General features: G+C 44.2%; 1 protein-coding gene across 1 annotated transcript; it reads right to left on the reverse strand.

The window, feature by feature from the left end:
* Positions 1-3112: 3112 nt before the first annotated feature.
* Positions 3113-4897, reverse strand: LOC123188696 (patatin-like protein 2). The gene is made up of 3 exons (XM_044600928.1): positions 4632-4897; positions 4356-4537; positions 3113-4269 (listed from the first exon to the last, which is right to left on the reverse strand). The coding sequence occupies exons 1-3, from the start codon at positions 4779-4781 to the stop codon at positions 3372-3374; spliced, it is 1230 nt and encodes a 409-aa protein (XP_044456863.1). The 5' UTR covers positions 4782-4897; the 3' UTR covers positions 3113-3371.
* Positions 4898-15655: the final 10758 nt, after the last annotated feature.

The raw sequence follows: 15655 nt of genomic DNA on the forward strand, positions 1-15655 counted from the left end.
GAAGAATGATCTAGAACCATGGGTATCTGTTGGTTTATGATATTCCTTCAAAATGAAAATGAGGCCATTTGCATGCATGTTGCGACGCTTCTTCAAACTACATTTGTATTGGACATTGTTTAATAAAAATAGAAAAATAGTTAATCACATACTTTCGCTGTAAATGAAATGAACTTTCCTGGCATTCTTACTTTACATAAGCTTTGCTAATGAGTGTATGTTCTTAATAACCTTTTTCTTTTATTTGATCTGGTCATGAGTACTTGGAGATCTTCAAAGGATCACTAGAAGGATATAGAGGTTTGCACAAGGACACTACATTCCATTTGTATAACATGATTTCATATGTATCTAGATAGTAAGTGTGGTCGTCTTTTCATTTGTGAGAAACCATAATGTACCTTTGTGATCATAGCTGTTAGAACGATCTAACATGTCTTTTCATGTTAGCGAGAAGCATATGCACCTCATGACCTTTACTGATTAAAGTAATCATTTTTATTATTAAGAGCAAATAGTTTTAGGCAATAGACAACAAATGTCTCAGATTCACTACAGATATATAGCGGAAGTTAGTTTGGAAGAAAAATATTAGAAAGATATATAAGTGAAAAAGAAGGACAATAAAAGGTACGCTAACGTAGCATACCATGCAACTTAATGAAGGAAAAATATGTTGTGACAGTAATGAATGGTGTTAATTAAGAAATAAGAAAATTGAGGTAAAAGAATCAGTAAGTTTTTTTAGGGTAAAAGAATCAGTAAGACGATAAGAAAAATAAAAGTTATGACAAGATCGAGTGGGAGGTGACACTTCAGATAAAGTCCTACAACTATATTTTCTTAGATGAGCAAGTGACCAAGGCAAGTAATATGTTCATGCCTCAAGCTTCATTGTGATAAATGACGAGTGAACTGGAGAAAGAGAACATGGAGTATACGAACCATAAATACATGATTAGATGTACAAAACTGTGAGGATTGGAGGAAACAAACATGTAAATTCGGTGAAAAGGGGGTCTATGATTCTGCATGAGGCCATTGATCTTCATGCCATTGACCGTTGATAATCACTTAACAAGGTTTTGACTAGCAACCAAATACATCTTGCAAAAATGTTTCTACAAATAAAACCATCTTTCTCAAGACTTATATTTTATATATTGTATAATTTGAGTTATTTGACAACACGAAGAAACATAATATATATAATAAGTATAGGCACGCAAACGTTAGAATAACCCCGTGTATTAGTATATTTTATATGCTTATCTATAACCTTCATTCACAATGTGATATTTTTATCAAGTCACAAAAAAGATAGAAGTATTAAAATGTGCACACCACGTAAAAAATACAATACTTATCGAACACTATGAGTGCCAAGAGAAAAAAAATCACACACCAAAAAACATAGAAATACATGATAGAAGATAAACTGAATGTAGTATTTATAGGATATATATACCAACTTCTTGACTCACACTATGACTGGTAGGAAGCAAGACATAAGAACTATGTAACCACATTTCTACGTAGTAATATAGCTATAGAGTGATTACTATCTACGAAACATCATGACTATAAATGAAGACATGAGAGACTATCTCATCTCAAGGCAGTCTCCACAAGATGAAAAAAATTACATTCAAAAGTTAATGTGAATTCAACAAATTGAACTACTCGAACAATTTCTCATAACTAAAAAGCATCTTAGGTTTTCTAACGGCTACTAAGCCATTGAACTCTTCAAAGTTTTATTTTTTTTTAAATAATATTGACACCCGTTGAAACATGCTAAAAATATTTACTTTCAAAAAATACAATATGCCTTAAAATAAAAACGGCAATAATAAAATTTAGCCGCGCAAATGCGCGGGTGACCCATCTAGTTCTCAAGTAATGCAAAAGACCAGGAAATATATTGGTACGGTCTCGGTATTCAGAGGTGTAACCTATATAACCTCCTCAAGTAAATATACAAAGGGAACTGGTCGGTACAAGGTGAGTTGTTCCAGTGGAGTCAAAGGTCGGTGATCATAGTTAGTTCCAACTGAAGTTTGTTTTCCTGTCAGTACAAACTAGCTTTATTCATTGTTTCAGGTCCAATTCAAAAGTGATCCCAGTATCACTACAAAGTAGACCACAGAAAGTGTGGAATGACACTTAGTATATGTTACAGCGGATACTGAAGAGCCAATCCTTGGAGGACCTATGACCATAAGCTAATACCAAAAGATCAAACGGGAGATATCTTGCCGTAATACCACAATAGTAACATTCTTACTAGCCTAGCCTACCTAAAATCATGAACCATATGATTAAGAGCCCATATATGTGTGGAAGCCACCGTTCTGTTTCTTACTGGTCACACACGTAGTCTTGTTTACAACATCTAAACAAGAACACTTCTGTATGAGTCTATTCTCATCATAATATTTGTCTCTCTGTCTATTAAAAAAAATCTTAAGTGAGAAATTAGGGCATGTGCATACTGAATTGTATTTCCGCAATGTTTCAATTGCTAACATCAAGATCATTAATTAGACGCCATCTCTGTTTTCCTTTACAGAGTGTGTATCTTTTCAAATCTTGTATGAGATGCAGAAATGCTAAAATGAGAGAGAGGCGCACGTATCTGAGTCCATGGACAGCGGAGTAGCCGAGCTGACAACAAGTCGCGTCGGCTGCAGCGGCGTTGGAGGCAGAGCCGACCGGCGGCGTTCGAGGAAGGTACCAGCCGGCTGCGTCCGAGGAGCAGGGCGAGGAGGAGGTTGCAGGAGGATGTTATGGCTACGGGGAGCTCTCGCGGCGACGCGGAGGAATCGCTGGGAACGGAGACGATGAGAGATCGCGGCCTCATTTCACCCTTTATTAATGGAATCGTGGCCTCGGGTCTGGTGGGGCGTGAGCGGGTCTCAAGGGCACTAGTTGGATATGGGCCCTGGCTATCCTCTGACTTGGTCTAAAAAGAAAAGAAAAAACTAATCTGCCCCTGACGCTAATTTTTTTTAACACGTGATTTGACATTATTGCTCTTTCTGAGTGAAGGGTAAGTTCTAATCTGCACCAATGATTTGTCTCGATAATTTTAAATGTATCTAGACGGTGGTAGCGAAGCACAACTCAGATTTTATTTAAAAACAATAATTACTCACCCACGTTACATTATATTACAACTCTCGACTGGTTGACCTAGCATTGCTAGGATGCAAATGGACACGTTTGTCCGTGAAAGCATAATAAAAACATTCACGGTGACAATTAAAATAACGAAGATTAGTGTATCTTCGGCCGCGCATCAGTCTGCATCCCTGAGCATAGCAGGTAGTGCTTCTTCGTCTCTCTTCTCTTCCGAATCGACCTCTTCTCTATTGGGAGTTGAGGTTGGTTTGGCGCAGCTTGCGCTCCTTGGAGAGCTTCCTGGCGAAGCGCGCGAGGGCCTCTTCGTTGGTGCCCTCACCTTCGACGGACTCATACATCCCCGTGTCAATGTTCACCCGGGACACATTCTTCTTGAGCAGATTCTTACCGATCCCGATAAGTGCCTCCATGTTCTCTTTGGTGGCGATATCCACCGAGGACGTGTGCCCCGTGAGCGAGTCGTCCTGGATGCGTAGGTAGTTCTTCTCGATGCGGAGGGCCTGGAACAGCACTGCTGCGTGGATGTCGACCATGTCGGCGCTTGCATGGGAGAAGATGTCGATGAGCGGGGTGAAGCCACCGTCGTAGAGCCAGCGGAGGACGCCCCACTTGGCGCAGTCGGGGGCGGTGTACTTCTCGGCCATCTTGGCGGACCCGGTGCCGATGGAGATGATGAGGTAGTTGTTGTACTCAGTGGGCTTGCCATGCGTGAAGTCGGGGTTGCGGCGCAGCACCTCCTTGGTGATCATGGACATGGCGGCCATGGTGGGGTTGTTGGCTGCCACGCCGCCGTCGATGAGGTGGTACTCGCGGTCCGGCTGCTTGCCCGTGGGGTCGCGGGTGGTGAAATAGTGCGCGGGGAAGTAGGTGGGCGCGGCGGACGTGCTGATGCAGATGTCGGAGAGGTGCGCGTTCTTGAGCGGGTCCACCTTGGCCTCGTAGGTGTTGAAGATGATCGGCTGAAGGTACTTGATGTCGAAGGTCGGGACGATGATGTTGGTGACGGTGTCGGCGACGGTGACGTCGTTGGTGAGGCTCTTGATCTTATCGTGCAGGAACTTGCCGTCGTACTTGGGACCCATGACGGCGCCAAACATGTTCCCTATCGGGGTCAGCAATCCCCAGCTGGGCGTGAAGCAACAGCAACGACATCAACATCGTCGCCGACGGCAGAGTCCGCCGGCCGGAATTAGAAGAGAAGGTATACGTACCTCCTCTGCGGGAAAATCTTGGGCCCGTTGTCGAGGTAGAACTTGTTGATTTCCTTGGCCTCGAAGAGCGGCCGCTTGTTCTCGCCGGGCGCCGCCAGCATGGACGTGACCAGCGCGCCCGTGCTCGTCCCGGCGATCACGTCGAAGTAGTCCGCGATGCGCGCGTCCGGCCCGTCCAGCTCCTGTCGAAGTCGAACACAGCACACATCCCAATCAATCAACCGAACAATATAGAATGAGAGGAAAATGGAGGTGCAGAGGGACGGACGGACGTGCCTGGAGCTTGGACTCGAGGCAGGCGAGGATGGTGGAGGGGATGAGGCCGCGGATGCCGCCGCCGTCGATGCTCAGCACCGTGATGAGCCGCCCCTGCGACGGCGGCGGGCACGTCACGCACGTCGTCGTCGGCTCCGCGTGGCTGCACATGTTTAGCTTTCTCCGCACACCGCGTGCCCTGCACTGCTCTAGCTTTAGCAGCAGTCAAGATTTCCCGGGCGTGCTCGTGGCTCTTGTGTGTTCTTGTGCTTCCCGATCTGGAGCCTCTACCGGCTATTTAAAAGTCCGAAAATCTGTCGTCAGTGGCTAAGATGAAATCTTTTTCACTCCGTACTTCACACTTATAAATTTAAGACTCGATAAGTGCCACACATGTAGGCGTTAGGAAGTCTGCCCACACATTTTGTATGGTGTATAAGAGGAACAATCCACACATCTACATGTGGGCAAAACAACTAGCGCCCACACGTCTTTTTTTCCCTTCTGATCCCTCTCACACGTGTGCGTGTGGGCGAAGTTGATAACGCCCACACGTCCGTATGTCAAGCCTCGTACCTTCTGATCCCGCACGCCACGTGTGACGGTCACCGCGCGCCCACAGTTGCCATGGTCCAGACCCTTGTCCATGTTCGTTTAACTGCAGTTGCCATGTCGCTGAACTATGGTTGCCATGTCGGACAACTGCAGTTGCCATGGTTGCTCAACTGCAGTTGCTATGTATGATCTGATCTAATGTAGTTGTCATGATTTCATAACTTTAGGAGTTGCCACATACTAACACTAGGCAGTTGAGAGAGTTGTCATGTGCTCACAAGCATGCTAGGACAGTTGCCATGTAAAAAGGGAGAGTTGCCATCTGCTTACGTGCACGTTAGGGCAGTTGCCATGTACCATGCAAAAACATATGACAACTCGGTAAAAGAGAGTTGACATCTGCTTACGTGCACACTAGGCAGTTGCCGTGTACCCTGCAAAACACATGGCAAACTCGGGTAAAAAAAAAGTTGCCACCTGCTTATCAAGCACACTAGAGGCAGTTGTCATGTGCACTGCAAAACACATGGCAACTAGCAGCTTGGGTATGGGAGAGGAGACGGGCGTGTGGGCGAGATGGCAAATGCCCACACACTAGCCTTTATGTGCGCGTGCAAAATGGCGTGTGGGTGAACTGCTGAACGCCCACACATCAGCCCCTCTTGTGTGGTGAAACGGCCGTGTGGGCGACCGGCTGAACGCCCACACACCAAACCAGTCCTACGTAGCACTAGAAACATGTCAAGATTCGTGCGCTCACGAACGGACGTGGATTCATGCGTGTGGGCGAGATGCAAACGTCCACACGTGTGGGCGTTAACATTTCCATAAATTTATGGTGCGCGCGTGTGTCACGTTTGATGGGCTGGACTGCTGGAGTCCCTACTCGCCGGACCAGTGTACCACCGGTCGACGACAGCGGTAGGTGGAGCTTCAGCGACACATCAATCACAGCACGGTTCAATTATTGGCGCAGCGACGATGCTTGGTCGTTTCAGATTTTCTTCAAAAGTTACCCATGATCTGCGCAGGCACTGAGTACCAACGTTAGTTTTGCAGATGCATATTTTAAAGTATGCACGTCCACTCATGGCTGTCCATGTCGAGTGTAATGCATGCGCTCATTTGGGACACGGAGGCAGTGCTGGCCAAAGAAGCAACTGTTCATGACGACAAATATCCGTGCACACCTTATTTTGTTTTCTTGAGCTGGAGTGCGCCTCAATCATATAACATGTGCTGGTCAATTGGACATCAATGACGAATGAGAATTTGGTGTTGTCTAGCAGGCCCATAACATGCGTGCTGTGCTTGATTGATCAATTAATTGTACAACCTTGTCTCAACAAAAAATTGATTGTACAACCATATAGATGGAGGATGCGTACTGATTCTAGCCAACGAATCAATGAGCTCGATGCTATAGTTGTCGTTTGAAACTCTAAATAATACTCTCTCCTTCCGAATTACTCGTCGCAGAAATGGATGTATCTAGATATATTTTAGTTCTAGATACATCCATTCCCGAGACGAGTAATTTGAAACAGAGGGAGTACTTGTATGTATCATAGATGCACTAAGAAAAATGCTTCATGTCATTTTGGATAATACTTTTATCATTGATGCAGACGATTAAACTCTATCAATAGTTCATGTTTTGTTTTAATATGTATGCAGTTATGGAGAAGAAAGATGTGGTTGGGTGCCCTATTTTAGCATATATGTTGGAGCGGTGGTGGCGATGCCCTATTTTAGAGCAACTGTTGAATAAGAAAGAAATTTGATGCCCTAAAATGCATTTTTGGTGCCTTAAAACTATTTTCCTTTGTGCCATATTTTAGAGCAGCTGTTGGAGATGCTTTTAAACGACACATCATTAGCAACATGATTTATTGGCACTAATGCTTGTCCCTCTCGTCCGTACAAGGTCCTTCATTACTTAATAATACAAACTTATTTGATTTAGGTACTATCATATTCTCATTAGCATTAGCAAAAGTTCCTAGAAATAGAAGTTCCTGAAAATGGAACTTTGTCTAGTACGAATGTCCTCATGATCACCATCTACTAGATGAAAACCCTTAGTCCCATTTGGGCGAAAACAACCCTTTTGTGTCGTATTCCTCCCTAGAGGCATCACATGCGGACTACGAGGATGGTAGTCGAGAATCCCTTTGATTGGTAGCTGCTTGTATTGGCTCTGTTGACTTCTAGCTATGACTTCACCCTGTTGTCGATTTGGCGGGATCTGGCTATCCTTGCTCTTCTCCACATGTGCCCTGCAGGCTGACGGGTTGTCTCCTCCCCCTCCACGGTAGTAGTGGCGTGTTAGGGTTGGCGAGAGCCTGTTGTTTCGGTATGTCTTGTCCTTTTGTGGTAATGTGGTCGTTCTATCTTTGTCGTGTTTTTTCCTGATTTGCGTTATCATCCTACAATGTCGTCTTCTGAGCGGTTATGTCTTGTCTTTTTGTGATAATGTGGTTGTTCCATCTCCGTCATGTTTTTTCTTGGTTTGTGATATCATCATGCAATGTCTGTCTTCTGAGCTGTTATGTCGTGCGCGACGGTGGGAGTTCGACTCATGTGAGGGGTGGCTGTCGTCCCCTCCCCTAGCAACATGTTTTCCTATGGCTCGCTCGGAGTTCTAGGGTGCATGTCGACAATGTGGCGTCTTTCGATCTAGGGAGGGAGGGCAATTGCTCTTTTTTAGCCTTCGGCGTCAGAAACGCATGGCATTGTGTCCAGGTTCGACCAATCGGAGCAACATGGGCTCGTTCCTACTCCCTTCTTTCATCTATATAGGGCCTAATGCGTTTTTCAAGACCGCCTTTGACTATTGATAATATTAATAATACTCCCTCCGTTCCAAAATATAGTGCGTCCTAGGTTCCCGCGCTTCAATTTGGCCTTAAAATTTAACCAACGAGATCAACTGCGGCGGGAGTAAAATTTATACCAATGAATTCGTATTCAAAAGAACTTTCCGATTATATAATTTTTGCTCCCGCCGCATTCGGTCTCGTTGGTTAAATTTTGTGGTTAAATTGAAGCGTGGGAACCTAGGACGCACTATATTTTGAAACGGAGGGAGTACATGAGATGTATAAAGTAAAAATTATATCATTGGAAGCTTCTTTCACGTACGAATTTGACCGTATGCATTATGTAAGTCGCATGTCATATATTATTGTTCTAACACTTGGTCAAAGTTAGCCTCGAAAAACGTATTAGGACCTATATAGATGGAAGGAGGGAGTAATTCAAATGTGCTTTCCCCAATATCGGTGTTGCTTCGCTGGTGCTAGCCGAAATGGTGGATGACGGGCTCGAGTTTCAGGCTGCATTTGTTTGGTTTATTCCTTTTGTTTGGTTGTTTTGTCTTTCATGACTTGTGGGCTCCTTTTCTACGCATTGTGCATCAAGTATTGTTCGGGGCTTCATATGTTTAGAAGGGCTAGCATTTTGTCCCTTCCTTTGTACACAGAATACTGTGGCCTGTGGGGGTAGAGCTGTACCCCGTGCAGCGTGCAGCATCCAAGTCCGTGTTTTCTTGACGAGGAGATAGGGTTGAATATACACTTTGAACTTGATCCAAACAATTGCCCTTGCCTGCTTGTTTTGTAGCAAATGATTCGCTAGCTGCTTTTGATATGGTGTTAGGCAGCTCGTGGGAAGCGTGATCTCATTGTATTTTTGCACAAGTCAGATGAAGAGATTCATAGACATGTGACATGTCAGCGTATCTACTACTAGCTGTGTTGTAGCTGACCGTACACGTATCTTTGACAATGTGCGGCCTTCCCATGCCCTAATCATGGAGAAGATAAGGAGGATGCCTGGGCCAAGGCAGGCGCCAAGGGACTATACAATCTTGCCTATGACTTGACACGTTGTAAATAGGGCTGAGCAACCCTTCTTCTTTTGCTCATCGCAGGTCTCGACCATGCCTTTCGGAGTGTACATGGCCTAGGGCTGTACCATTGTATTCTCTTTCCCTCGTCAATGAAATGATACGCAACTATATGTATTCGTGAAAAAATTAATTAACAACAAGCATAGGAACAGTGCTCATCGTCAGTTAAAACGTGCACAAACTCACCTCAAAGTGCCACTGTTGGTAATTTGATATAAATCAACTTCTAGCGCTTTCATCTTTTTCTGTATATATATATAAGAATCTCCTTGTTGAGTTGTTATTATGCCATTTGTGCCCTCAAAAAAAGATACAGAGCAGACATTCACAATGTGGGTGCAGTGAACAGAAATGTGTGCTGCAATGTAGGGCAAGGTTCAGCGGAGGATCGACCGATGTTGAGGATTGGAGGCCCTCCTGTAGGTATGGAGGTGCTCAAAGAGTCGGTGTGCCATAAACGATTTATTTAATCTTTTTTAGAACAGAAATGATTTATTTAATCTGGCACATGGATCGAACCAATGGGCGGATCTACTTGGGGGGAGGGGGGGGGGGTAACTGGCTCGAACCCCCCTCCAGCCCCAGAAACATTAGTTTCTACTAGTAGTTTCAAGGCCCAGCCTAGCCATTTGCCACGCCAGCCCAACACATGTTTCTCCGGAACTTTGGTATTATCTCTCGTCCTCTCATGGGTATGCTAAAAAAGGGTACTCTCTTCATTTGGATGCCAACAGCTGATGTGGCATTTACAAAACTAAAGTGGGCCCTGGTTCAAGCTCCTGCGTTGGCCTTACCCGATTTTAACAAGCGACTCACCATGGTGGAAACATATGCGAGTGCCATGGGTTTGGGCATTGTATTGATGCAAGATTCCCACCCCTTGGCATACTTGAGCAAGGCCTTGGCACCACGCAATCTGGGGCAGTCAACATATGAGAAAGAGTGCTTGGCCCTCATCCTGGCAGTGGATCAGTGACGTTCCTATCTCAGCATGCAAAATTTCTGGTGCGTACTGATAAAAAAAAATTAGTCCACTTGACAGACCAACGGCTCAACACACCAATATAGCAACGCGCCCTCACAAAATTGGTGGCCTACAATTTCAGAACCAATACAAAGGCGGGCATCACAAACAAAGCAGTAGATGCACTGTCGTGCCGTGAACATGGAGCAGACATTGAGATATTAGCAATTTCAGTGTGTAGACCAGCATGGATCGAGGTAGCGGCTGTTAGTTATCAGTAGGACATCGAAGTGCAGAACAAAAATGACCCAAATTAACATGGATCCATCTAGTGACACGGATTACACTTTGAAGAACGCGGTGATCCGTTACAAGGGGCACATCTGGATTGGTTCCGATGCGACCATCCAACAGTCACTCATCAAGGCCCTTCACGATAGTGCAATAGGAGGGCACTCTAGTTTCTATACCACCTATCACCGCGTCAAGAATATTTTCTTCTGGAAGGGTATGAAGGGCATGATCAAACAGTATGTGAGGGCATGTGACACTTGTCAATGAGCAAAAACAGAACGGGTTTCTCCTGATGGGTCGTTGCAACCGTTACCTATTCCTAAACGTCCATGGGCAATGGTCTCTCTTGATTTTATTGAAGGACTTCCTAGTATGGAGGCCACGACGTGATCCTAGTAGTGGTGGGCAAGTTTTCCAAATATGCACACTTTGTACCATTGAAGCACCCCTTCACGGCCTTGACGGTTGCCACAGCCTTCATGAAAAATATATTTCATCTCCATGGGCTGCCATTGGCAATTATCTCAGACCGAGACCGCATATTTACCAGTGCAATTTGGCTAGAACTATTCAAGCTCTCTCAGACTCAGTTGCGTCTGAGCTCTTTGTATCACACCCAAACTAACGAGCAAACTGAGCGAGTCAACCAATGCTTGGAGGGATACTTACGATGTGTCATTTATTCCTGCCCAGGCAATTGGAGTAAGTGGTTGTTCTTGGCGGAGTACTGGTACAATAGAACATTTCACTCTTTCTTGGGGCGCACACCGTTCGAAGTGATTTATGGGCATCTGCCACATGAATTTGTTGTTGCCCAAGTTGATGAAAGTTCAGTGTCCAACCTTGCGGCATGGTTGCAAGAGAGTGAGGTGATGTTACATCATTTGCAACAACAACTGAAGCATGCCCAAGATCGCATGAAGAAGCAGGCAGACAAGCATCGCACTGACCGCTCTTTCGAGGTTGGTGACATGGTTTTTCTCAAGCTTCAGCCGTTTATCCAGACATCGGTTGCTTAGCACCCATATCAGAAATTGGCATTCCATTATTATGGTCCTTATCCAGTGCTCGCCAAGTCGGAAAGGTCACATACAAGCTTCGATTGACTGATGACACTAAGATTCATCCTATAGTGCATGTCTCGCAGTTGAAGTAAGTAGTGGATTCTAACACACCGGTGAGTCACACCCTTCCCCCAGCTAATTCTATTATGCAGGCAGAGCATCATCCTGAAGCTATCGTGGATACCAAGTTGATCCGTGTTCAAGGAAAAATGCAGTCGCGCCTCCTTATGCAATGGAGCGAGCTGCCCCTATCGTTGGCAACCTAGGAAGGGCCTAGGAGCTCCGCCACCGGTTCCTGACGATTTCGGCTTGGGGACAAGCCGCATCTCAAGGAGGGGAGAATGTCACGCCTGCAGGGAAGGACCCACCAGAGGACAAGTTGCAGGAAGGAACGGACCCAACTGCCAGTGAAGCGAGTGGTAACACAACCGTCAACTAATGGTGGGTTGTGTGTGTGCGCGTGAGTTGCGTGTGTTGGGCCGAGTCGGAGCCTGCGTGCTCGGGTATGTTAAGTAGGTGGTCGAGCCACCAGTTGGGGCATCGATTGTATGAGAACGAAATTGACAAAGAGAAGTTGTCCTTCTCATGGTTATCCCCTTCCTCCTCCTCTACCAACTCCCTTCCTTCCTTTCCTTTCCTCCTCCAGATCCGTTCGGAAGACTAGGGCCGTGTTCGGTATCCATCCCATCCGCTTCGACTCCATGGAGTTGTGGAGCTCAGTTTAGTCCGCTCTCGTAAAAATGAGCTAGAGGCTCGTCTGCTCCGGAGCGGAGTGGAGGGAGTGGAGAGGAGCCGAACGCGGCCTAAGTAGATCGAGCTTGTTACACCGAGGCCGTCCAAGTTGGCTTGCTAGCGCTCACGCGCATGATCAGTTGTGCCTGCCAACTGCCAAGTAAGCACGGGTCATTCATTGACTATTTGACACTTTCCTCTGACCTTTTGACATGTTGACCATTGACCCTTCAAATTTTGAAAAAAATATGAATTTGAAAAAAATCACAAACAATTAAGTGCATAAATTTGTAAAAAGTTCATGATACAAAAATGTTTGTTAATTTGTAAAATGTTCGCAAAAACAAAGAATGCGAGAATTTCAAAAAAATTATCAAATACAAACTGATAATGAAGTTAGGCGACGAATAGGATTTCTAGGCCAACCCCAATTTAGTGATTATGGCGGCGTTTAAAGGCTTATGCGTACACGGCACACGCGCCCCCTTGAACTAACGGGACAGCCCATGTAAACTCCACAGTAACTGGATTTTTTCTCGTTTTGGTAAGCTTATAGTAGCTTATGGATGGTTTTGTATTTTCCTGGTCTATTGTATGTTTGCTTTCGCAGGTTTTTCTTTAGCTTTGTCCATTTCTTTATTTCCTTTTTTTCGTTTTATTGAATTGGTTTGACATTTTTAGAAATCAATGAAAAAATCAGTTTGCTAACTATTTCAAAATTCTAGGATTTTTCCAAATTCAAGGATTGTTTTTTCCAAATTCATGAACTTTTCTATTTAATGGAAGTTTTTATCCATAAACTTTTTTCCAATCCATGAATGTTTTTGAATTTGTGGATGTTTTTCCAATGTGTGAGACTTTTTTTTGCAAATCAGTGAGATTTTTCAAATTCTTGAATTTCTTTCGAGGCGTGTGAACTTTTTCTACAAAAAAGCCAACGGTCAACCATCAATGTATCAACGGCCTAGTCAATGGTAGGTTTTTTTTTTTAGAAAAGCTTGCCAGGCCTGTATTAATTAGCTAAAATGTTCATAGGAATTACAATTGGGTCATGCGGAGTGCCCAACCACAAATGCCTCCCAACAATGAGCGAAATACCAAACCTAGCAATCCTATGAGCCTCGTAATTCGACTCTCGAGGTTCAAATGAAAAATTACAAGAAGTGAATGATGTAGAAGTTTGTAGTATCTCTTTGATGATGATACCATGATCTTCTCCAGCTCTTTGATGAATATGATTTACCATCTACTTACAATCAGAAGTGATCTGGAGATGATTCATTCCCAGGTCCAGTGCCAAGGACATACTCTCTCTGCATGTGATTGCCTCAAGCATCGTAGGATCCGTTAACCCCTCAATTGCCAGCATGGAGGAACCCAGGTAAGCTCCGTCTCGGTCGCGGCAAAAGGCCGCTGCCGTACCCATGTTCATTCCCGCCGATACACCGGCGTCCACATTAATTTTTACACATCCCTCTGGTGGTGGAACCCAAGTGAAAGCTTGCCGAGCATGTTGCGGACCTGTCTTGCGTTGTGTCGCTGGCACCAACACTAACTGGTCTAGGTCAGATATGAAATTAAGCACAAACCTGTTTTCTCATATGGGCTTTGGTGTATCCCCTCGTGGATAAGTTGTCTGCGAGCATACCAAATCGCCCACATGGTGACTGTCAACCTTGTCAATTTTCCATGGTCCAAAGTTTCCATCATGGAAAACAGCCAGGCTTGTGCTGACGGCTCTAATATAGCAATCAAGTGGTCCATCAGATCATGGTCTACAAGAGACCAAACACACAGTGCCATGTTGCACTCGAGAAGGCTATGTCTCCAAGAATCCTGAGCTCCACATGCGTAGCATTGATCATGGTGTGACATTTTTCTGTTCTTTCAAACATCTTCAGTAGGTAGCGAGTTTTCAGCCAGTCTCCAGAGAAAATTTTTCTGCTTCGCCGGAACCTGCACTCTCCATAATGTATCCCAGGCCTGCTCGTTTGCTGCCGTATTAGAGGATCCCCCTCGTCCTTCCAGCCAGTCCTCACGCCTCCTCTTTATGCCCACGATCATTCTGTAAGCAGAGCGAACGGAGAAAATTCCATTCCTTTGAAAACCCCATGACCAGAAATCTTCCATGTTCCTTGTACAGATCGGCACATTCAGAATAGTTGTTATACCATATGGTAAGAAAATCTGATTGAGCAATGTTGTGTTCCAGCATGCATTATCATGATCAATTAGCTCCGCCACCATCTGAGGTGGATCAACCTTTGAAGCGATAATGGGTCTCATATTTTCCTTCCTGGGTAGCCAATTCACATCCCAAATATGACTTGTGTTTCCATTGCCTATTCTCCGGATGAGTCCGATCTTCAGGATGTCACGGCCCTCTATCAAACCCCTCCATATCTGAGAAGGATGCCCACCAAGGTTGGCTGTCAAAAGCTCACCCTCCGGAAAGTACACAGCTTTTAAGAATTCTTGCACTGAGTGAACTAGGGTTTTCCAGAACTCTCCACGCCTGCCTTGCCAGGAGCGCCAAGTTGAAAATTTCAAAGTCACGGAAGCCTAGCCCCCCCATATGTGCACGTGCTGTTTTGGGTCGGCCCATGAAAGCGAGCGCATGAGCTTCGCTCCGCCAGCGGCAATGTCGTATTGGAACTCTTGGTCATGAAACGAGATATGTACTGTAGTAGTTCGAGTACTGCAGCGGTTCGATATGGTAGCAAGGCTATATGGTACTGTGGGTGGCACGGGCAATGTAGCTTCTCGTTTGACTTTTTTAAAAATAAAATCAAATACCTTATAAAGAAAATATAGTTTGACAATTTTTTTAAATAGGAACATTTTTAGTTCCAATTTTTTATGATAATACAAACATTTTTTGGAAAGGAGAACAATATTTGAAAACGTGAATAGATCTTGATCCCGCAAACATTTTCAGAAAAATCGAACAATTTTAGAAGACGTGAACATTTTTTGAAATTTTGAAAATTATATTAAAACTCGAACATTTTTTTAAAGGGACGCTTTTTGAAAAACACTAACACTTTACGAAGTCCAGAACAATTTTTTAGACCTTAAACTATTTTTGAAACCCACAATATATTTTGGAAAAACCAAATAGTTTTAGAAAATGTGAACAATTTTCTATATCCCGAACAATATTTTGAAAAACGTGGAAATTTTTTAAACATTTTAAGTAAACAATTTTTTAAATCACGATCTTTTTTTAACTTGTTCAATTTTTTAACATTTTTATAGTTTCTTGAACAAATTTTGTATGTTTCTGAAATATTTCAAAAAACAGAAAATTATTCCAAAATAAATAGAATAAAAAAACTCAAAAATACGTAAAAGGAAAAAAGAAACCTTTTAAAGTTTGTAACAGCTCGCGAGCATGTCTTTTGTCTCTTTTCTTTTTCTGTCGGAGTGAGCTAGAAGACCTCCTATACGTTGCTTTATGTGCGAGTTAGCTTGCTGGCGCTCACGCGCATGGTCAGTTGAGCCGGCCATGAAGCACGAATGC

This window comes from Triticum aestivum, chromosome 1A (genome assembly GCF_018294505.1).
Source record: "Triticum aestivum cultivar Chinese Spring chromosome 1A, IWGSC CS RefSeq v2.1, whole genome shotgun sequence".
NCBI classification, from domain to species: Eukaryota; Viridiplantae; Streptophyta; class Magnoliopsida; order Poales; family Poaceae; genus Triticum; species Triticum aestivum.

Coding starts and splice junctions, on each gene's coding strand:
- LOC123188696 (XM_044600928.1), bottom strand. CDS start 4,781: ATGTGCAGCCACGCGGAGCCGACGACGACGTGCGTGACGTGCCCGCCG. Junction 4,538..4,631: donor GCCTCGAGTCCAAGCTCCAG/GCACGTCCGTCC, acceptor CGACTTCGACAG/GAGCTGGACGGGCCGGACGC. Junction 4,270..4,355: donor AAGATTTTCCCGCAGAGGAG/GTACGTATACCT, acceptor CTTCACGCCCAG/CTGGGGATTGCTGACCCCGA.